The sequence below is a fragment of the Mesocricetus auratus genome, unplaced genomic scaffold, assembly GCF_017639785.1.
Source record: "Mesocricetus auratus isolate SY011 unplaced genomic scaffold, BCM_Maur_2.0 Super-Scaffold_6730, whole genome shotgun sequence".
NCBI classification, from domain to species: domain Eukaryota; kingdom Metazoa; phylum Chordata; class Mammalia; order Rodentia; family Cricetidae; genus Mesocricetus; species Mesocricetus auratus.
In genome coordinates, this window is record NW_024429184.1 from 14,552,974 (window position 1) to 14,576,574 (window position 23,601).

Below are 23,601 nucleotides of genomic sequence, written 5' to 3' on the forward strand. Positions count from 1 at the left end.
CCACCAAACTTTCTTTTTCCTTTTATTTAATCTTCTTTTTTAAAACAATGCTGCTCCTGGAAGAGGGATTATTGGATAAAAATCTCAGTGCCTGGCAACAGCAGGTCAGCCTGGTCTACATAGAGAGCTCCGGGCCATCTAGGGCTACATAATTAGACCCTGTCATTGAAAAGTCCATCCCTGAGTGGGGAAGGACCCTCAAGGCTGAGGAGCTATTCACAGTTGATTGGCTGCTGGAGTACGGGGTGTGGAAGAGTCACTTTCCTTTAGGATTATGGCTACTGGTAGCCCAGTGCATATTGAACTGAAGAAAGCAATTATAAAAGGAGGACATCTTAGGAGATGAGATGAGGTTGTCCTGGGGGGAGTTGGGGGAGGACATGAGTCATGGATAGGATCAAGATAAATTGTATACATGTATGAAATTTGCAAAAAATAAATACACATCAAAATTAAAAATAAAAAACTGTGCTGGATTCAGTGTCTTATACCTGTAATCTCAGTTCTACAGGCTGGGAGTGGGAGGGTCAGCTGGGCTTATGAGAACCTCTCAGAGGCAGAGAGAGAGAGAGAGAGAGAGAGAGAGAGAGAGAGAGAGAGAGAGAGAGAGAGAGAGCGCTCAAAAATGACAACTGAAAGTTGCTACAGTGGTTACACAGCCAAACCCATATGTGAACATTTTGCCATTATGAGCATTATTTTGGTGATCATTTTGCACAGAAAACTTAGCAATTTTTTCTCCCCCTTTCATTTTTCTCCCTTCATTCCTCCATCCCTCCTCCCTCCTCCCATCGTCCCCCCTTTCTTTCTTTGAGACAGGATCTCCTGTTGCCTAAACTGGGCTTGAACTCTTGATTATCCTGCTTTTGCTTTCAGATTGTTGGAATTATAGGTCAGCATTGCCACACCCAGACTAGGACTTTCATTAACAATTCAGAAAAAATATTTTTGAAGATTTTTGGGGGGTTTTGTTGTTGTTTGTTTAATGTACATTGGCGAGAAGGTTTTAGGGAGCCAGGACTGAAGGTTTTCTACCACTGAGCATCCAAGCTCTGCCCCCAGCCCCCAGTGCAAGTTATTGGTCTTATTTATTTTGGGGGTGCTAGGGATGGAGCCAAGTGCATGTTAGGCAACATTCTACCACTGAGTTAAACCCCCAGGTGACCTTAGGTTTTTTTGCTTTTTGTTTTTTTGTTTTTTTTAGATAATATCTCACTCTGTAGTCCAGGAGGGACTCAGACTTCTAATTCACTTGCTCCCAGAGCTCTGTGATTATTACAGGGGTGTAAACCCATCGAACCAGGCTGGTTTTATTGTGGATGTATATGATTTCACCAATGACAGGAAGGCATTGTATGCATACTCCACTATTTAAAACCCTGTACACACATTTAGATGGTATCATTCTTTTCTTTCAGCTACATGTTTCACAGTTTCTATATTTCAGTTGCCTATGTTTTTAGAAAGAAATCGCCAGCAAGATGAGCATGTGTGTTTTACATTTTGAGACATTTCTTCAAAGAGCATCAATGATAATAGGAGGGGACCTGATTTACAAGTGTTTGTTTTAAGACAGGGTTTCTCTGTGTAGCTTTGGAACCTGTCCTGAAACTCACTCTGTAGACCAGGCTGGCTTTGAACTCACAGAGATCTGCCTGCCCCTGCCTCCCGAGTGCTGGAATAAAAGGTGTGCACCACCATCGCCCGACTTCTACATGTTGTTTTTTTTAACCAGTTGGAAGATATGAAATATTTAGATTCAGAATTACCTTAAGATCCACATATGCAAAAAGCTTTCTCATTAGTGTCTGACTTACAGTCACAATTCCACATTGTCTTAGTTTGTATTGTAGTCACTTGGGAGTAAGGAACTGAAGTTGAAAACTTGTCTACATCAGATTAGACTGTGGGCAAGTCTGTCTGACTAATTAGGATCCCACTTCAGCTTCTTGGGATTTCGCTTCCCAAATGTACAAGTTGGGAATTACCTCCCCAGGGCGCTGCATGAGGGAGCCCGGTGGGGACCAGCATCAGACACCCTGGTCGCCGCTAGACCAGCTGTCATCACCAGCCAAAGGAGGCACACAGGGCTGGCAGTCTCCATTATGATTGGCTCCACTAGACGGAAAACCCTAGCTTTGCTATCCATGGTGGATTTCGATTGGGTGTGACACAAAGTCGCTTCGCTACAGTTCAAACCTGGTGTTGCTTAGTGATAGATCCCGCCTTCGAAGGCCTTGAGAACCACTTTACATGCTGTAAAGCAAACTGTGATTGGTCAGAGCGCTCACGGATGCTTTGGTAGTAAACACAGCCCGCTCCTGGGACCGCGGATTGGTCAGATTTTTCAGACGCCACTCCTGGCCGTGGCACCGCCCTCCCTCCTGCTGATTGGCCATGGGCTGTTTGTGAGGGCGGGGATATGTACACCTCACATCCGTTTACTGTGGGCCGCCGCCGGGTTCGCAAAGAACGGCGCGAACCGGCCGAAGGAGCCGGGAGCGGGAGGCGGGGCGGGCTCGGGGGCGGGGCGGGCGGAAGTCCCAGCCGGGAAGCCAGTCTGGACCTTCCCGCCTCCTTCCGCAGGGTCGGTCCGAGCGGAGGAGGGTCACCGCCTCCTCCTGCGCGGAGAAGGGGGGCGGAGCCCGGCTCAGGTGAGGCGACCCTAGCAGCTGGAGTGGCCTTGGCTGGCGCGCGCGCACGGCGCGCTCACGTGCAGGCGGTTGAGCGCCGGGAGCGCGCAGACACGTCCCGGTGCCGCTGGTCCATCCCGTCTTGCTGCCGAGGGGTATTGTTACCCTTCGCCTCGGTGGGGCCCGGCGGGTGGGAGCCGGGCTCTTGTGCGCAGGCGTCCCCTGTGTCCCGACGCCCGGCTGTCTGCGGGGTGGGGCGGGGGGCTGGTGCCCCGCGGATCTCCCGCGGGAGATGGAGCCTCCCGGGATGCTGTGGGAACCGGCTCCCGATCTGCATCCTCTCGGGATGAGCCGAGCAGTCGCTGCCCAGTGGGATGGAGGCGAGTGGCTCTCTTGCCCCTGTCCTGGGTCCTTCTGAACGATGAGGTTTCGTTTCATCTGAGCAAGGCCACAAGCGGCCGACTACAGGGGTGGAGCCAGCGTTAGGGAATGCCCCAACTTGTTAGACAAAAGTGTTTAGTGGGCATTTATTGAATGCCTACTTGTTACAGGCTTCGTGCGAGGAGCTGTGGGATGCTGTGGTAAGAGACAGCCGTCTCACCTTCTCCCCCGGGGACCGACTTGATTTGCACGTAAACAACAGAAATAAGGCAGTGGGTTAAGGGGGCTTGGAGGTTCGGGTTTTTGTTGTGTTTTTCTAAAGTGCCACTCACTATGGTCAATCTCTGTCCTAGCATAGTGGAGGGTACTGTAGGAGCCACATTTTGGTTTTTTTAAGTTAATAAAACAAACTCGTCACTTTCAAGGCTTGAAACAAAAAACATTTCCAAAATGTGTTCTTGTACTGTTGAATTGCAGTAAGACGTTAAGTCTTTGTATGAGATGCTGTGCTTTCCATGATTTTAAAGGTAGACCGTGCACTTCATTGTTTTACTAGAGATTTTGTTTTCATTTGCCAAAAAGTATTGTGGTTGGCAGTAAGCTAAAGTTGTGTCAAGGGGAGAGGACAGATGGGTAAAGGGGAGAGTTTTAGAAAAAAGCCCCTAAGCTAAAAGAAGGCTTTCCACTGATCGCTTTAACCCTTCTGGAAATCTCAGCAAGCTTGGGAAGACAGACCTGGTCACTGCCGCAGACTTGGTGACCTGCCAGGTAAAGTTAGCAGATTAAGGACTTGTTCTGGGCTCTTGGGTTTTGCTAAATAAATGAATCAAGACTTTTTGAGTAGTCTGTTTTCTGGAGAATTGATTCTTTTTCCTCTCTAAAAGTTGTGTGAAAATAAAACTTTGTGTCTGTTGGGGGATGCTGGCCACTTTTATTCTGGGTAATTAATGTGTCTCTGGTGGAATTTTGCTGAATCGATGAGTAGAGAGATTTTGGGGAAAAGCATTTTATAGATGGGCATTTTCCTAATTTTAGGGGTCAGTGTGTTCAGAAGGGACTGTTGGAGACTATCCAAGTGGAAGGATTAAAATAATTGGACGGTAAAATGCGTGCATTTTAGTATTGAAAGCTCTTAGCATTAGTTCTGTTAGGGGCTTAACAATACCCTGTGTTCAGTGGGAGCGACAGAGGTCTGGTGCTGACAGCCCTGAGTCTGCTCCAGTTTTCCCAAGAAAGGGGGAAAAGAGTCCAAAATACAGATTCCATGTCGACTTTCAACTCATCTAATTTTTTGAAAATGTAAATCACCTGTAAGTACGTCTTACCTCTGTGGTTTTGAGCACATGACTGTTCTAGTGTACTTGTCCTTTATTAAGTAGGGATGTTGTCTGCTGGAGGCTGAGTTCCTCAGCGGAGCAGGTGAGATGAAACGTAACACTACACCGCACCTTTTGTCTGGCTGAGGTGAACGTCTCATATGCTCAAGACCAGATGTTTCTGAGAAAACCCCTGCTCTTTGGTTTCCTGGGGGTGCCTTTGATTTCATTTATTATCACTGTCTTCTAAAAGGTTTTTATTGTGGAAACTGGAAGGATGACTTAGCAGTTAAGAGCATCGCCTGCTCTTCCGGAGGACCAGGGTTTGATCTCAGTACCCACTGGAGGCTCGCATTTGTCTGTAACTGCAGTCCAGTGCCCTTGCCCGGGCTCATGCACACGGTGCACAGGCGTACTTGCAGGCAAAACACCCGTATGTGTAAAGTAAAAATAAGGGAAACCTTTCAAAGGCTTTTGTTATTGGCCTGAACAGACTAGAAAGTATGTTGGAACACTGACTTGATTGTAGCACAGAAGAGACGATAGTTCTTAGTATTCAACCTTATTTTATCTGTAATTTTCCTCTTGGTGTAATACATTTGAATATGTTATGGTTCCAGTAGTTCCTTGATTCTAAAACTATCTTTTGAAAAAAATAGTTAATTTTTACGTTATGTACATTGGAATTTTGTCTATGTGTTTATCTGTGTGAAGGTGTTGGATCCCTTGAAATTGGAGTTACAGGCAATTCTGAGCTGCCATGTGGGTGTTAGGAACTGAACCTGGGTCCTCTGGAAGAGCAGCCAGTGCTCTTAATGGCTGAGCCATCTCTCCAGCCCTAAAACTTGTTTTATTACATTTTACTTTCTTTGAAGATAGGATGGCATAAGTAAGAATCTTACAGCTTAACTGATGTTTATTCAGGTATGGGAGCTTTCACCTTCAATTCCAGCACTCTGGACACTGGGGCAGGAGACCCTGTCTCAAAGAATAAAGTCCACAACTTTCTTCTTTTCTTGTGTTACATAAAATAACTTAGTTTATATACACTGGCATTTTAGACTTAATAAAATGTGGGGCAATTAAAAGACCTGTCCTCAATTAGTTCACCGTAATTGCAATCAGTGAATTTTACAAATTTGCCTTGTGCTCTTGAGAAGTTTGTTACTAAGAAGAGCTTATTAGGATGGGTTCTTTCTTATATAAATGGAAGTTAACAGACTATTTTACAAACTTCAATGAATTAGTAAATGGTGGTGTGCTTTTTGGAAATTATACATGATACTCTGTTGCTTTTTTAAACTCAGTAAATGGGTTTACAAATCCTTTATAGTCAACTTCTTAAATTTAAAATGATTAGAGTGAATTGCTTCCAGGTTTTCCTGTATATGATGTTGTTAACATGGTATAATTGATTTTTCAGTATATCGTAATTATTCAGTCATAATTTATAACCAACTCAGCCATTATCTTTCTCTGAAACTGTGAGGCACTTCCCTCTTGTAGTCCTGTTTTAGTCTCTACTCTGGGAGGTGGAGGAACAATGACAAAACAAAACCTGCTTTTTCGTCCACCCAGAAATCTCTCCTCTCCCTCTCTCTCTCTCTCTCTCTCTCTCTCTCTCTCTCTCTCTCTCTCTCTCTCTCTCTCTGTGTCACACTCTCTGTCACTCTCTCTCTGTCACACTCTCTGTCTCTCTGTCACTCTCTCTCTCTGTCACACTCTCTGTCACACTCTCTCTCTGTCTCTGTCTCTGTCATTCTCTCTCTCACACACACACACCTAGCACAGCAACACACATTGCAGTCTATTGAACAGATGGGCAGAAGCAGCTCAGCATAGTCAAGTACTGAACACTGTAACTTTTATAACTGGCTCCTACTGCTTTGAAACTGAACTCAATAATAGGAAATTAATTCCTCTTTCTTGTCTATTTTTACTACTAGTAAGGGACTATTATCAGAGATTTAGGGCAGAAGCCCTCTAAGAGTCCCAGTAGGCTGGTCCCAGCCACTTGACCCAGCATGCCAATCAAAGTCAGCTGGTGAGGGGTGGAAAAGCAGCTTTAGGCAGTGTGATCCCATGGGGAGGGCACACAGGTCCAGTAATCTCAGGTCTGCCTCGTATCAAGTGACAAGAACTTGAGATTTTCTAAGAAGGGAAACAGGCTGAAACGGAAGCTTTGCAAAGCTTATGGAGCAGGTCATCTTGGTCAGGCCAGTGGCCCCAATCCCATCTTGGGGTAATTTGCTCCCATGTGGAGCTGATCTTATCATGGGGAAATCTTTTTCTGCCATGTTAGCATTTTTGGGGTTAGTTCCTTTTCCCTGTCCTAAAGATGATTTTTGTTTTGTCATATTCCTAGAATCCAAGGTAACTGCAGTACAAAAAGTTAGAGAGGACAGAATTTAGAGAGGGACAGAATGGAATCAGTTGGTCCCCAATGTTTAGGCATTGGTGTCTTCTTAGGAAAACCTCCCCCCAAGAAATAGAATTCCAGACAAGTATAGTGATGTGCACCTTTAATCCCAGCTCTAGGGAGGCAGAAGCAGGTAGATGTCTGAGTTCGAGGTCAGCCTGGTCTACAGAATGAGTTGCAGGTCAACCAGGGCTACACAGAGAAACCCGGTCTGCAAAAAAAACAAAACAAAATTCCTTCCTTTACTTTCTCTTTCCTTATGTTGAGACAAGGTCTCCCTCTGTAGCTCTGAGTAGCCTGAACTTGCTGTGTAGATCAGGTTGGTCTTAATCTTGTGCCAGCCTGGTGCCTCTCTGCCTTGCCAGTACTAGAATTATAGGTGTATACCTTGGTGTCCGGCAAGAAGTAATTCTGTTAGGAGTAAGGTGCAATGAAAGCTGTTTGTGTGTGCATGCACACCGCTGTGCGGGTGTCGGTCAGACGGTAACTCTCGGGAGTCTGTGCTCTCCCTCCACCTTTGCTTGGGCTCCAGGAGTTGAACTCTGATTGTCCAGCTTGCACATCAAGGACTTTTACCTGCAGATCCATCCTGCTTCCTCCTTCCCCATAATTGAGGCAGGATCCATGTAGTCCAGGTTGGCCTTGTGTATTAGAGAATGGCCTTAAACTTCTTATCCTCCTGCCTCCATCTGCTGAGAGCCGTGGTTATGTGTTCTCCACTGTATCCACTTTTTAATGGACTATTTCAACCTGTAGTTTTAGTTTACGTGTATGGTGTTTTTGTCTGCTTGTTTGTCTGTGTGCCGTATTGGATCCGTGCCTTAGGGGAGGAAGAAGTTGGAATTCTTGGGATTGCAGATGATTGTGAGCTACTGTGTGGGTGCTGGGAATCTAACCCAGGTCCTCTGGAAGAGCAGCCAGTGCTGGTTAACCACTGAGCCATCTCTCCACCCCTACTTCTTAGTAGTTGTATTTTAAATTTATTTTTATTTTATACATGTGGCTGTTTTTGCCTATACTTAATGTCTGTGTATCACATTTGTGAGCAGGCCAGAAGGCGGTATTGAGTTCCCTGAAATTTGAGTTACAATTTTGAGCCACCACGTGGGTGCTGGGAATGGAACCTTTATTCTTATTTTTTAAGGTAGCATACTTGTGTCTGACACTATACAAATTCATACCAAGACCTAGCTTCATTGTCAGTGTTGTGAGACATTGGAGGTAACCTTTCTATTTTCACATTTCACCTACTATACACACTGCTTTCCACTTGTTAGAGGCTCAGTTCTGTGTGCCTCATTTCCACTAATCACCTGTGACTGTGAGCACTCTACCACATGCGTCTGTGCTGGGCAGCATTTTACCTTGAACAAGTTAAGCACTAAAACATGAGGCAGTTCTAGGGAGACAGCTCTGTCTGTAAAGTGCTCGCCATGCAAGTGTTGGCACTGAGTTTGCTCCCAGAACTCAAGTATTAAACATAAAGCTTGTGTAGGAGCACATGGCTATAACCCAGTGCTGGGCAGCTGGGGACACTTGGGGTTACTGACTAGCCAGCCTAGCCTGATTCTAGCTCCAGGCCAAGAGATAGTCGCATAAAAACAAGGTGACTGACTCCTGAGGGATAAAATCCAAGGTTGACCTCTGGCCTACACACACCACACATGCACACGCACTTGAACATGCAAACACACAGAACATTAAATAGGTGGATTTGTTCCCAGAAGTGTGTGTGCCTTGTGCTCTTGAGGTCCTAGACTGTGTCACACTCCGTGCTGTGGAGTGTTTTTCCTTGTCTCTTGGTGCAGTGGTTAGGGTCCCTCAGGTAGGGGTGCAGTGGTTAGGGTCCCTCAGGTAGGGGTGCAGTGGGTAGGGTCCCTCAGGTAGGGGTGCAGTGGTTAGGGTCCCTCAGGTAGGGGTGCAGTGGGTAGGGTCCCTCAGGTAGGGGTGCAGTGGTTAGGGTCCCTCAGGTAGGGGTGCAGTGGGTAGGGTCCCTCAGGTAGGGGTGCAGTGGTTAGGGTCCCTCAGGTAGGGGTGCAGTGGGTAGGGTCCCTCAGATAGGCAGCCACCCTTGCCCTCGTTCTAGAGTTGCCATTCCCCATCTTAGTCAGGGAATGAGAAAACCACTTTATTTAAAACCAAAGACCCAGGGCTTGAGGGACTTTCCTGTGTGGAAACCGTTCACACATAGGCTTTGGTCTTTATTTAGTATGTTTGGAGACATTTTCTTTCTCTATTTTGGCTGATTTTAGAGTTAGTTGTTGATCTCAGAAAGCTGACTATTGAGTAGTTATGCTGTTTTGTCTCATTTAGATGTGGCCAGAGTTCATTTAAAATAAGTTGTCATTATATTACTTATCAGTTGTTATGGAATTGCAGGGAACAGTCCCTGTTCTCAGTAAGCTGTTTTAGGAGAAAAAAAATTGAATTTGGCTAGGACTATGTGACATTTTTTCACTCAAACTCAGTTTCAGATTGGTTTACCCCAAAGTCTCTGGGAAACAAGGAGGCAAAGTGATGATAAAGGGTTTGGCGTGAGCTGCCTTCTCAGCCAGACTCACCTTTATTTAGTTGGTGATGGGCTGTGTCTAGTCTCTAAGACATCCCTGGGTAGAGTCGGGAGATGACGTCAGCCACGCTGGCGGGTAAGGCCCGGGTGCACCGATGCAGCCTTCCCTACCTCTGCTTTGTTGTCCAGTCAGTGGGAGAGTGGCTGGGTGAGCCACAGCTGTGCTGGGCCTGACTAGGAGCCAGGTCTGATGTCCAGTGTCTGAGCAGTGGTTTGGGATAAGAGTGCTTACTGTGCAGACTAGGGAACTGAATTCCATCACCAGAACCCACCCACAGAAGGAGAGTGCTGACCCCAGAAGTTGTCCTCTCTGCCTTACACAGGCTCATGCAGGAGGGATGACTCACACACTGAAAATAATATATATATATATATATATATATATATATTTATATATTTTAAAGACCTGTCTGCTCAAGTGGAACCTTTGGTTTTCTTCTCTGAAATTGATTTTCAGCTATACCTTCTCTATAAAAATGGAGGAAAGATGCTCCTTAGTTCTCTTGCTGACAGGATTTTTTCTTTTTCTTCTTTGCCCAGCTCTACAGTAAACATTAAAAACTCCTCAGAAGCCTAATATGCCTCCTGTACACAGTTTCACCTGGCAGACGAGCAGGAAATCATCTGATAGGGTGGTAGATAATATTTGAATGTGGGTGTGCTGTTCTTTATGAATTAGGTATGTTATTGAAAAGCTTGTGAGTATACCACTATATACATCAAATGGTTGTAAATGTATTACTAGCTGGCTTATTCTCCCAAGCTACAAGCAAGTATTTTATTGGGCTAAGTAGAATGTGAAAAAGTCACTCTATAGAGAAAATGGCCCATTTTTAAGTATTCACACTAGTTTACTGAGCAGAGGTGTTAATGCATTTTCTTCATTTTTTTTTTTTTTTGGTTTTTTGAGGCAGGGTTTCTCTGTGGCTTTGGAGGCTGTCCTGGAACTAGCTCTTGTAGACCAGGCTGCTCTTGAACTCACAGAGATCTACCTGGCTCTGCCTCCTGAGTACTGGGATTAAAGGCGTGCGCCACCAACGCCCAGCGCATTTTCTTCATTATACTTAGTTTTGACATTACTAAAAAAATGTTTCTGCATATAATAAGTGTACTATACACCCACTGTGGGTCAGAGGCACCAAGTGATAGATTGTTGTACCTCCAGCCAAATAGATCTAGAGTGAATCCTGTTTTGACGTCTATTTAACAAATGTGAGCCTTTCCCTTTAGACAGTCTGTTAAGGGTAAAACTTTCTCTTCTCCGTGCGAGCTCTCACAACTTTATTCTATTTATGTGTACATGTGCATTCCTGCTGAGGCTCAAAGAAGGCATTGGATCCCCTGCAGCTGGAGTTACAGGTGGTTTTGAGCTGCCCAGTGTGCCAGGAACGAAACTAATGTAATGTCCTCTGTAAGAATAGCATCTCACCAGCCCCTTACAGCTTTTGGACTGGACCTCAGAGTCTGTTAGAGTTGCTTAATAGTTTTGAGCAACAATGATCTTGAGTCCCATTGTTCTTCTATCAGAACATAGAATGGCAGATTTTATATCTTATAAACCAGGGGGATTCTAGGAATACCTCTTTTATCCAAGAGGTGTTGGTCATACTTTATTGAGCCGGTATGTGGCTCATACCTTGCTATGGAGGCCGGGCTGGTCCAAAACTCACTTTATAACCTACACTGGCATCAAATTTGCAGTCTGTCTGTCTCATATTCCTGAGTGTTGAGATTACAGATGTGCTCCATTATGCTTGGCTCCAAAAAGGGATTTTCTTGAAAATGTTTATTTCTGTTTTATATGGCTGTCTTGCCTGCATGCATATCTGTATACCATGTGTGTGCCCTGGTTCCCAGGGAGGCCGGAAGAGGACATTGGACCCCTGGAACTGGAGTTGTGGATGGTTGTGAGCTGCCATGTGGGTGCTGGGAATCCAACTGGAGTCTTAACGGAAGAGCGGCTAATGATCTTAACTGCTGAGCCATCTCTGCAGTTCCCCTCCCCTGTTTTAAGATATCTGTTAATTGGATTATTCTGGGAAATGTAATTTGAACGTTATCTTTGGCTTCATGGCAAAGATCCAACATAAGCCAGGTGCTGTGGTTTGGTTGTGGCTTAAATGTGTTGCCTAGAGAGTCATGTGCCAGGAGTTTGGCCCCAGAGGAGTGATGTTAAGATCGGGCTCTCTGGCGTTCTGTGATCTCTTCTTGCTTTCTTCTTACAGATGTGATGCCGTCTGTGGTGAGGTGGGACAGCTGACGGAGCTGCCATCAGGTATTGTGTATGTAGACTTGCATATTTCATCATAGCAATGGATTGGCTTTAGTCATGATTGGACCTTGGGTCTTGATATCTTCAGGGTGCCTTCTTTGAGCACTGCTTGCTGTTGTGTTGGTTTTGGGTTGGTAAAAATGGCCACCCTCAATGATAGACTTAGATCTCCCTCACAGATTCACATTCTCCCTCCCTCCCTCTCCCTCACTTCCCAGTGATCTGGGTACAAACTCTTTGATAGCATCAATTAGAAATTCACAGAGCAGACTCTAACTTGCATGGCTTGGGTCATATAACTCTCCTCTGAAACAATCTTGGTGAGGAGTGCAGTGAGTACCAAGTTGGTCTGGCCGCCCTACATCATCTTTCAGAGCCTTGGGCAGTTATGGCCTTTACTACATGAATCAAGAATGGGTCAGAAGGGACTGGGGTGTGGCTCACACAAAACCCTGGCTTTGATTCCTAACACTGTGTGCCTTAATCCCAGCATTCTAGGCGTAGAGGCAGAAGCATCAGAAGTTTGGGGTCATTCTTGGCTTACAGAGGTAACTTAGCAGGTTAAGAGTGCTTTCCATTCAAGCATAGGAACCTGAGTTCAAATCCCCAGAACCGTGACCTGAGTTCAAACCACAATGAACCCTCATAAAAGGCCAGCTGCAGTCATGGTGAAATAGCATTGTGGTGAATGGAGACACGCCTACTGAGACTTGGTGAGACCCTAGCTCCAAATTCAGTGAGCAACCCTGCCACAAAAGGAAGCAGACAGAGATCAGCAGATCGGGACATCCTTCTTTGGCCCCCAGAGCGCGCTCACACAGGCACATTGACCACACATACATATGTGCTTATAACACACACACACACACAGGCAGTAATTTTTGGTTGCATGGTGAGTTTTAACCCAGCTACCTTAGAATGTGTCTCAAGAGAAAAAAAGAATGGGGTAGAAAGCAGTTTCCTCCAAAGACTAGTAGACCTACAGACAAACCAGAAGAGCCCTTTAGAGATACTATTTAAATGCTGCTTTGTGAGGAAGTATCTGGGAGGACTCTGGTCAACTGACCTTCAACTAGGCTTCCTGGAAGCCTGGTGGCTGGGTTCCAGGAATAAGCAAAAAAGAAGAGACAAGAGCTACCTTTTTTTGTTGTTTTTCAAGACATGGTTTCTCTGTGTAGCCCTGGATATTCTGGGACTCACTCTGTAGACCAGACCGGCCTCGAACTCACAGAGATCTGCCTGCCTCTGCTTCCCAAGTGCTGGTGTTAAAGGCGAGCACTACCACTGTCCAGCTAAGAGCCTTTTTATGGCCTACCTACAAGTTACATAGTGTAACTTTTCCTGTAGAGACTTACCTGGCTTCAAGGGGAGGTTGGGAAGGTGTTAAATGACATTGTAAGAAAGCATGTGGGGTTGGAGATCTTCGTGTTGCCAGCCATTGTGACTCAGAATCCTCTACGTGCATTGCCTTGCTTCAGGTAACTAGTTTTATAAAGAACATGAAATATAAATTAAGCTATGTATGAATGCTATTCTCGGGTGACCCTGTTTTGTCTAATGATTTTGGTTTGCCCCATTTTCAGCTCGCAGGCATTCTTCCTTCCTCGTAGCCTCTTGGGTTCTTGCTCACTGGTGATGATCTTAGCCCTCTTGATGCATTATTTATTAAAGGGACAAATCAGGACCACCCTTTTGTGACAGAGAGGCCATTCCTCCTGGCTCACCCAGAGCAATGGGATGGGGTGGATTTGTTTGCAAGTTCAGCATGGAGGTGCTCTCCCTGGAACCTTGGCCTTAAGCAGGCGTCAGCACTGAGACACACACACTGGAAGCCATTGCTTACAGGGAGGCTCCTCAAGGCGATGTCCCCTTGAGCTATAGTGACTGGCTTTGCTTCAGTCCCTCAGAGCTCCTGTCAGTGTCATTGTTCTTCATTTCCAAGCCTGAGTGTTCTGCCTCCTAATGAAAGACCCCCAAGTGAGGAGACCCTCACTCAAGTCTCAGGATAAGCCGACGCCCCAATAATTCAAGAGAGACCGTTCTTGATGCAAGCACACGAGGTTTATTCGGGGAACCAATGCACTGGGGCGGAACTCATGACCCTCCAAGGGGCAGAGGAGTTCGACCCCTAGTAGCTGCAGTCGGGGGTTTTTAAAAGGGAGAAACCGAATGGGGGAGTTAGGCAAACATCATAAAGGATGTAAAGTTAAATGATAGCTTATGTCTTAACAGGAAGGTTATCTCAAGCAAGCATTCTTTGGGCATTGTACAGTTAAACATTGAGCAGGAATGTGGTGAGCTAGTTCCTGCATCAGGGAGGGTTATTTTTTAAGTTTATCTTGAGGTCTCCGGTTTCTCAGGAGAGGGCAGAAGGGCAAGTCACTCTGTGATGGACTAGTCACTAGGGGTCTAAAAATATTGCGTTGGGATCTCTCATTCCCCACTTCTTTTAGTAAGCAGTTCTAATCATAGAACTGCAGAACTAAATTTCTGACTCTATATAATTTGCATTGCCCTGTTCTAATCTCTGATACTGTTGGCGTAGTATAAGAATCTGTACAGCACTAACTCTTTGTCTAATAAAAGCAATTAATCTATTAATTATGCAAGGTCCTATAGTCAGCAGAAGAAGCAAGATCAGTAAGGGACCCATCAGGGCAGAAAGCAAGTCGTCATCCATGGCGATCTGCTGAACCAGCCCTCGTACCAGTTTTGTGTGGCCTCCCGGTCTCGGTTGCGTTTTTCTAATCTTTCTCTGAGCCTGCTCATAGAATCTCTGATGGCTCCAGAGTGATCAATGTAAAAACAACATTCTTCTTTAAGGGCAGCATATAGTCCCCCTTCCTTAAGGAACAGCAGGTCTAAGCCTCTTCTATTCTGCAGAACTACCTCAGACAGGGAGGTGAGAGATTCTTCTAACTTAGTGACAGAGCTTTCTAGCGCTTTGATATCCTGTGTCATGGCAGCCTACAGAGTATTCAGGCCATGTTGGAGGTCTTGGGGTCCCTTAACAAGTGCTGTAGTCCCGGTACCAATTCCTGCTGCTATGCTCAAACCCAACATTACTGCTAAGGTGAGGGATACTGGTTCCCTCTTGTCCCTTCTTTGCTTATAATCACAGGCATCTATGGCTGTCTCCTCGGGGTGGTAGTAAACACGAGGAAATAGCTGAACCATAACACAAAAGTCTCTTGACTGGTTAAACACAACAGTAGAGACACAGGGGGTAAGCCCAGTACTACATGCCCACCAGCTATTTGAATCAGGTTAAAGAGTCTATCACCAGTGATAGGGGGCAGAGTGAAGGTTTCTGCAGTGGGAATTATCGTCCCATGGGGTTGGGGCTCAGATACGAAGGAAATCAGGACTAATGGGGGAGGAGGCGGTGGTAACACCCGTTGGGGAGGTCCTTGCTCTGGGAGTACCTTATCAGGTCCTATGGGAACCTCTGGAGGGCTCTCAATCTTGAGCCTAATCTGGAACGAAAACCGTTATCCTATCCTGACATATAGAACCTCAGACCCCAGGTTCGCCCCTTGGGCCAGGCAGTAAACTGCTTCCCTGGAGTTGTGAAGGTGACACTGAGAGAGTCTAGGCCCTTATTCTTTCTAGCGACAGTAATCAAGTCCCATAGGGATGTGGGATGCCAGTGGGCATCTCCAGTAGTTTCACATCCCCATTGTTTGCAATAGAATGTCCCAGTCCTCCACATCTATGTGTCTCTGACCTAGATCTGCCGTCTCTAGGGCAAACATAAAAGGAGGTCTGCTGAAGTCTTCTCTGCATAGGTCTATCTTTACATCCCGGGGAATCAGCAAGGTGCTGGCCCTGTGAAACTGTCCTTGATGAAGGGACCGTTTAGTAAATGCACCTCTTGTAAGGGTATTTCTTCATGAGTCATCCCAGGAATGTCCCATAAGTCTAACCCTGCCATCAGGGCACAGATTTCAGGAAACAAAGAGGGCCGCCAAGTACCAGGGGGAGCGACTTTAAAGGTGGACCAGGCTACATCCGCAGTTTGTGATAGTACCTGCCAGGTTAATGCTTGAGGAGCACAGGGATTTCTATTCTTCTGTGGTGAGCAGGCGACATAAACGCAGCGTAAGAGGATCACCAGTCCGTTCCAGCTTCCAGGAGTCATCTTGGGTTGCAGGAGGGGCCGCTTTGACGTGGGATGCGTGGATCCAAGCTGGGATGCCGTCAACCTTGATGGTGGTGGGACTTGTCAGGAGCACCAGGTAGGGTCCCTTCCATCTGGGTTCGAGGTTGCCTGATTGATGATGCCAGACCAGGACAGAGTCTCCCACTTGGAACTTACGTGGTACAGCTGTGGTTCCCCGTTCATATGCTCCTTTTAGCTGTTCCCAGGTGTCCCTTCTGACCAGTTCAAGAGCCTTTGAACGAGTTAACAGGGGTTGGGAGAAAGAGGCATCAAGATCAAGTACCCCTCCTGCTTCTAGCAAGGGGGGTGGTCCCCCATGGAGGAGCTCGAATGGTGTGAGTTTAAATTTCCCTGGGGTCCTTCAGAACAAGGCGAAGGGCAGGAGGGCTGTCCAGTCCTTTCCACCGGTCTCTAAGGTTAATTTAGTCAAGGTCTCTTTTAATGTTTTATTTATTCTTTCTACCTGTCCTGAGCTCTGGGGTCTATAAGCACAATGTAATTTTCAATTAATCCCCAGTTGGGTGGCCTGTCCCTGGCTTACCTGGGCAATGAAGGCAGGGCCATTGTCTGATCCAATTACCTTAGGGATGCCGAATCGTGGGAAAATCTCCTCCAGTATCTTCTTTGCTACTACATTGGCTATTTCCCTCTTTGTAGGGAAAGCCTCTACCCATCCTGAGAAGGTATCTATGAAAACTAATAAATAATTGTTACCATATTTTGCTGGTTTAACTTCTGTGAAATCAACCTACCAGTATGTTCCTGGCCTGTCTCCCGGGAGGCATTTGCCGGGGGCACCTAGGTGATGTCCAGCATTGGTTAAGGCCACCTTGGAATTCTGAACTACTTTGGGAGTTAGGCAAACATCATAACGGATGAGAAGTTAAATGATAGCTTATGTCTTAACAGGAAGGTTATCTCAAGCAAGCATTCTTTGGGCATTGTACAGTTAAACATTGAGCAGGAATGTGGTGAGCTAGTTCCTGGATCAGGGAGGGTTATTTTTTAAGTTTATCTTGAGGTCTCTGGTTTCTCAGGAGAGGGCAGAAGGGCAAGTCATTCTGTGATGGACTAGTCACTAGGGATCTAAAAATGTTGAGTTGGGATCTCTCACTATGTCTCTGAGCCCTCTCAGCGCTTTCTAATAGTTTTCTCGTGTCAGGGGTAGGCTCTGTCTGCTGAACATACGCCTTAACTGATAGGCAGTTGTGACTGCAGGCAACTATATTTTAAAACCTGAATTAGTTGATCAGATTAGTTTCAGTGTGGTTCAGACTGTCATCAAAAAGCAAGGGCTGGACAGATGCTCAGTGGTTAATATCATTTTTTTGTTTGGTTGGCTTTGTTTTACCAGACAGGTTTTTCTGTAACAGCTCTGGCTGTCCTGAACCTCCCTCTGTAGACCAGGCTAACCTCGAACTCATAGAGATCCGCCTGCCTCTGCCTTCCATGTGCTGGGATTGAAGGTGTGTGCCACCAGTGCCCGGCAGCATTTTCTTCTTGTTGAGGACCAGTTTTAGTTTTCCAGCATCCCATAATGACTTGAATGATCCATAACTCCAGTTCCATCGGATTTAGTGCCCCTTTCTGGTTTTCAAGGGTACCAGGCATATATACAGACAAAACACTCATACACACAAAATAAAAATAAATCTTTTTTAAAACGGGGGAGAGGCAGTAACTCATAATAGCCCAAGATTATTTTGTCTTTTGATTTGCAACATTCCATTTCTTCACACCCATCCCTTTCCTTGATGGTCCAGTCAGTCTAGACAGCCCTCAATGCAGATGTGGCTTCTCTTTCTTCTTTTTTTTCCTCTGTATTTCTCTGTTTTGGAGACTGTCCTGGAACTCACTCTGTAGACCAGGCTGGCCTCGAACTCACAGAGATCCGCCTGCCTCTGCCTCCCGAGTGCTGGGATTAAAGGCGAGCACCACCAATGCCTGGCTCAGATGTTCCTTCTTAAAGAACTTGGTGTTGCTGTTATTATGGAAGGGTATTGAGACTCAAAGAGACCCCTGCTGCTTGAAGAAATTAGGAAACAGAATGATAAAAGGAAATGGGTTTATTTATAGTTGGGTCAAACCAGGGAAAGAATCCTACCATCAGCTTTCCTGAACAGTGCTGTATACAAGTTCACAGGAGATGACACCAAGGCAGATGACGCACTCACGTTAATGTAAGTCGTCAGCACTGCAGGAGTCTTCCCGGAAGACAGGTACTCCTCAGGCTGGTACCACAGCGTGGCACTTCCTTTTTGCCGTCATGGTGCTCTGCTCTTATTTTTAGCCAAATGGAGGCACACAGGGATTTATTCTTATTTTATGTGTATGGGTATTTTGTCTGCATGTGTGTTTATGTGTGCATGCCTGATGTCCTCAGGGGTAGAAAAGGGCATTAGTTCTCCTGAAACTGGAATTACATGTTGGTTCTGGGAATTGAACCTGGGTCTTCTAGAAGGGTAGCAAGTGCTCGTAACCACATAGTTATTTCTTTAGCAGCAACACATGCGTGTGTGTGTGTGTGTGTGTGTGTGTGTGTGTGTGTGTGTGTCTCACACACCAACATGTGTATGCAACACACACATATACATTTTGACAGGGTCTCACTGTGTATTTCTGGCTGGTCTGAAATTCAACTATGTAGATAAAGCTGGCCTTGAATGTAGAGAAATCTGCCTGCCTCTGTCTCCCAGGTGCTAGGATTAAAGGAATATGCCACTGGGCCTGGCCCCTAAGTATGTATTTAATTAACATATAATCATATCACCTCCACCCTGTGCTGGGGTCCGGTCTGTATCAGCCCCACACTGCAGAGACATCTGTTCTGTATCCCCACACTGCAGAGACATCTGTTCTGTGTCCCCACACTGCAGAGACATCTGTTCTGTATCCCCACACTGCAGAGACGTCTGTTCTGTATCAGCCCCACACTGCAGAGACGTCTGTTCTGTATCAGTCCCACACTGCAGAGACGTCTGTTCTGTATCAGCCCCACACTGCAGAGACATCTGTTCTGTATCAGCCCCACACTGCAGAGATATCTGTTCTGTATCCCCACACTGCAGAGACATCTGTTCTGTATCAGCCCCACACTGCAGAGACATCTGTTCTGTATCAGCCCCACACTGCAGAGACATCTGCTCTGTATCAGCCCCACACTGCAGAGACATCTGTTCTGGATTGATGTCTTTGGGGCTGCGATTGGAACCAGCAGAACAGCCCCAGGTCCGATCCTGAGTGGGGAAGTGTGGATGCTGAGGTAGGGGATGGGGCAGAGGAATGCAGGACAATGAAAATGACCCAAGATAAGGGTTTAAATAATAGTGGCTCTTAGGCCAAGCCCACATGCAAGTCTGTGTGTGTGTATGTGTATGTATGTATGTATGTATTTATATGTATGTGTGTATGTATATGTGTATGTATGTCTGTATGTGTGTATGTATATGTATGTGTGCATGTATATGTATGAGTGTGTGTGTACCCCATGTGTGCAAGTGCATGCACATAGAAGTCAAAAGAAGATGGCATGTTTCATTCTGTCTCACTGCTCTGAGATAGGCCTCTCGCTGAACTGGAATCTTGCTAGGCTGACTGACAAGCGAACTCTTGGAATCCTCCTGTCTCTGCTCCTTGATGCTGGGGTTACAGACAGGAGCAGCCATGCCTTTTTACGTAGTGCTAACTATTCAAACCCAGGTTCTCATGCTTACACAAGCGCTACTATCTACTTAGTCACCACTCAGTTTCTGGAGTCTGAAAAAAATTTACATGTTTTGTACGTGCATGTGTATATGATGTTTGGGCCACAGCACATATGTAGAGGTCAGAAGACAATGTTCAGGAGTCACTTTTCTCCTACTACATGGGTTCTGGGACTCAACTTAGGTTGTTAGGCTTAACGTCCACATCCTGCACGTCGCCCACTGAGCCGCCTCACCAGCCTCTGGAGTCCATTCTTGAGTTTAATCTCGAGTGGGTGATGTTCTAGAATCTGAAAAATAACAGTATTTAGTTGTTGTTTTGTTAAGTTGTATTTGTGTAGGATGTTGCTAGAAAATAGTATAAAGATTTACAGGGTAAATACAAACGTCAGCCAGTAAGAGTACGTATTTTAAATGTATTTTAATTTTTAAATTATATTTTACTTATTGTCTCTCTGTCTCTCTCTCGTGTGTGTGTGTGTGTGTGTGTGTGCGCGCGCGCGCGCGTGCGCGCATGCGTGTCTTACATAGGTGCTGTGATAAAACTATGACCAAAACCAGCTTGGGGAGGAAAGGGTTGCCTCAGCTTGCACATGACACTCATCAGCAAGGGAGGCAGGGAGGGCGGGGACAGAAGCAGAGGAACACTGCTTACTAGGTCACCCTCTATGGCTTGTTTAGCTTGGTTTCTTACACAACTCAAGATCATCCGTGTGGGGGTGGCACACCCACAGTGGGCTGGACCCTCCTACACCAGTCATTAATAAAGCTAGGGCAGAAAGATTGTTAGAGGAACAGGAAGCCTGCAGTGAGATTGTGCCTCCTAGAAATGTCAGAAACTATGCTCATAAATCCTCAATAGCATGACTGCCTCAGCACAAACTGGACAAAGACAACAACAGTAAACATGTTAAGGTGTGGGGAAAGCCCAAAAGGCCTCAGCCTTGCACAAAGAACCGCAGGCAGCTAAGGAAGGCGGGGAGTGGAGAAAAACAGTCTTCCCTGGGGAAGAGCACATTAAATTGGTTATCCAGTACCAAGTGGTCAACTCTGAAAACTTACACACAAGTAACATTATACAGACTGAGCACATTGTGTGTATGTATATACACATACATATGTGTATGTAACAACAAAATAGACAGAGGGGAGAGAGAGAGAGATTGGGAGGAGGGATATATAGAAGGGTTTGGAGGGGCAAATGATCTAATTATATTGTAATCTCAAAAAGGAAATAAGTCCTAAAAATGTCCCACAGATATGCTCATGGCCCAATTAGTTGGAGGCAAGCCCTCATGGGGTTCCTTCTTCAGGTGACTCTTTTGGGTCAGGTTGACAACCTAACCAGCACGGGTGTGCTGCATAAGGACCCTGCTCAGTCACCTGCCCAGAGCACCCCAGTACCCAGGTTCCTTTGCCTGTCTGTGATGTGACTTTTACTGTCCCGGCACCTGTCCTGCTGCTGGGGACTGAGACAGAGGCCAGAATCTTGGGCTTGAAGTGTTCTACCATTGACTAAATCCCCAACTCATCTACACTTTAGTTAGGTCATGTAATGTTTTAAAGAGGCTTGGGGGTGGGAGGACAGCATTTGAGGCCTTCCTAGGCTATGAAAGGAGGTCATTTCTTTCTTTTCCTTTTTTTTTTTTTAACTCTCTATAGCCCTGTCTCTTGCTTGACTCTGTCTCCCAAGTGCTAGGATTAAAGGCATGCTACCAAACTCGGCCCTGTTTCTTGAAAAAAAAAAAAGATGCATTGGTGTCCCATCTTCCACTATTATTTAAACCCTTGTCTTGGGTCATTTTCATTGTCCTGCATTCCTCTGCCCCATCCCTACCTCATCCCCTATATCAGCTTGTACGAAATCCTCAATAAACGGAGCTTGATCCGCCATGCTGTCTCGGTCCCGTTCCTGTGTCTCCTGCCCCCCCCCTGTGTGTCTCCCCCAGGACAGCCCACATTGACTTGTCCCCACAGATCGGGGCACCCCAGTAGCTGCTTGTTAAAGGTCTGTGGGTCATGGGAAATTCTCTGCAAAAGAGTGCTCTTGGAGTCGGGTTCTGTTTGTGTGTTCTCTGGAGAAAGTAGTGTTGGCATTAGACCTTGACATTTCAGTCAATGACCTTTTATAGAAAAGTGGTGGTTGCTTCTCAAGGCTCTGCTGACATTTTAAAAAGTACTGCTGCTTGTTGAAAAGGGCACTGAATAGAATCCTTTTGTTGTAAGTCTAGGTTGAAGCTGGGTGTAGTGGTACACACCTTTGATCCTGGTACTCAGGAGGCAGAGGCAGGCAGATCTCTGTGAGTTCGAGGCCAGCCTGGTCTAAAGAAGGAGTTCCAGGATCAGCCAAGGCTGTTACATAGCGAAACCCTGTCTCAAAACAGACAAACAAACAAAAAGTCTGGGTTGAAATACAGTTTAGTGAGAAGTAGTAATTACTTCCTGTGAGGTTGCTGAAGATTAGGAGCAATGCAATAAAAAATTCTTAGGGCTTGGGAGATGGCTCCGTAGGGACAGTGCTTGCTGTGCAGATGGGAATGCCAGCTGGTCTGGCACATGACTGGGGAACAGGAGACCCCACAATAGAAGGTGAGGGCCGGCACTTAAGTGCTCTCTGACCTCCACATGTCTGCTGTGGTGTGTGCCTCATGTATGGGAACACAGACGTAGATGTAAGACGAGTAGTACTCAGCACAGCGACTGGCAGGCGTGCAAGCACAGGACTTGAGAGTAGCTGCTACCACCGTCATTCCGGAGACTCAGGCCACTGGCTCTGTTCTTTCTCTACAGTAGGAGAGAATGCTACCTGCTTTTCTCTACAGGGTCCAGGTTTGCCCCTTCTCTCAGTTCCTAATGCAACTCTGAGCTTGTGTCAGTTTACTCTGGAAGGCAGGGGCACCCTACCTGTGCTCAGTAATTACACTGTTTTGTTTTGTTTTTGATCTTTTAAGAAAGTCACACTATGTAGTCTTGGCTAGCTAGGCTGGCCTGGAACTCATAGAGATCTGCCTGCCTTTGTCTCTTAAATGCTGGGATTAAAGGGCGTGTCACCACATCTGGTCCAGTAATTACATTTTATTTAATCTTCCCAAAGTCCTAAGCCCTTGGCCCTTGGTGAATTAGGTGCAGGTCTGGGGTAATGTGTGCTAGCTACCACTCTTGGTGGACTACGGAACTCTTGATAGTGTGACAGATAAGGGAAATGTGTAGTTGGGTATAGTTTGCTATCAAAGGTTTAAAAAAAAAGGAAGGGGTAGGAGATGGCTCAGCAGGTAAGAGCGATTGCTGCACAAGCATAAAGGCTTGAGTTAGATCGTTTGCTCCATCACTTCGGTAACAAATCTGGGTGTTGTTATTCATGTCTGTAATCCTAGCACTGAGGTGGGTGACTTACTGGCCATCAGTCTAGACCTAGCTTCAGTTTCAAAGGAATGCTGGGGATGGTGATAGAGCAGAACACCCCACATCCTCTGCACCCCACATACTTGCTCCCCCACAGAGAGTCATAAGGTAAAAGACTATGACTAATACAAGGCCATCTGCTGTTGTCGTAGTTACTTTCCAGGCAGATCAAAGTGGCACAGTGCCCTCAGTTGCTACAATAGACGGAGTTGCCATGATCTGGTCAACTCTGGCTTGTTTAGGAAGACCAGGGTTCAGAGCAAGTGAACTTCTTGGCTAATTGCCCTCACCTGCAACTCTTATGAAATGCTGTGTGGCGTTTTTGAATTTGGAGATTGCAGTGATCCTAGGGTGCAATACCTTTGGAATGTCAAGGATCAACTATGCTTTTAAATTTGTGTGTGTGTGTGTGTGTGTGTGTGTGTGTGTGTGTGTGTGTGTGTGTGTGTGTGTGTGTGTGTGTTAGGTTGTCAGAAGAGGGTGTCAGATTCCCTGGAGCTGTAGTTGTGAGCCAGTCCATGTGGGTATTGGAAACAAGTCTGGGACGTCTAGAAGAACAGCAAATACTATCACTACTGAGCCAGTCCATGTGGGTATTGGAAACAAGTCTGGGACGTCCAGAAGAGGAGCAAATACTATCACTACTGAGCCAGCTCTCCAGCCCCACTCACACCTTGTTCTCTGTGACGTAGCTTCACACTGGTGAAACCACGCAATTCTCAACACTCAGCCACATCAGAGCT

At 46.0% G+C, this 23,601-nt stretch overlaps 1 protein-coding gene across 18 annotated transcripts in view; it reads left to right on the forward strand.

Moving 5' to 3' along the window:
• The first annotated feature begins 2,539 nt into the window (after positions 1-2,539).
• The window catches only part of Zbtb5 (zinc finger and BTB domain containing 5), a 29,327-nt gene continuing 8,265 nt past the window's right edge, over positions 2,540-23,601 (forward strand). For 2 of the 18 annotated variants that reach the window (XM_013119650.3, XM_040739068.1), the window contains exons 1-3: positions 2,826-3,782; positions 9,859-9,997; positions 11,544-11,593. Coding sequence is in view for 1 of the 18 variants with exons in the window: in XM_040739033.1 (XP_040594967.1) it covers positions 15,632-15,828 (197 nt within the window). In the remaining 17 variants the exon portion in view is untranslated. Of the gene's footprint in view, positions 2,655-2,681; positions 2,789-2,825; positions 3,783-9,858; positions 9,998-11,543; positions 11,601-13,948; positions 15,829-23,601 lie in introns of those variants that run through there. The other 16 variants (XM_040739072.1, XM_013119662.3, XM_040739042.1 and 13 more) reach the window with 12 other exon arrangements.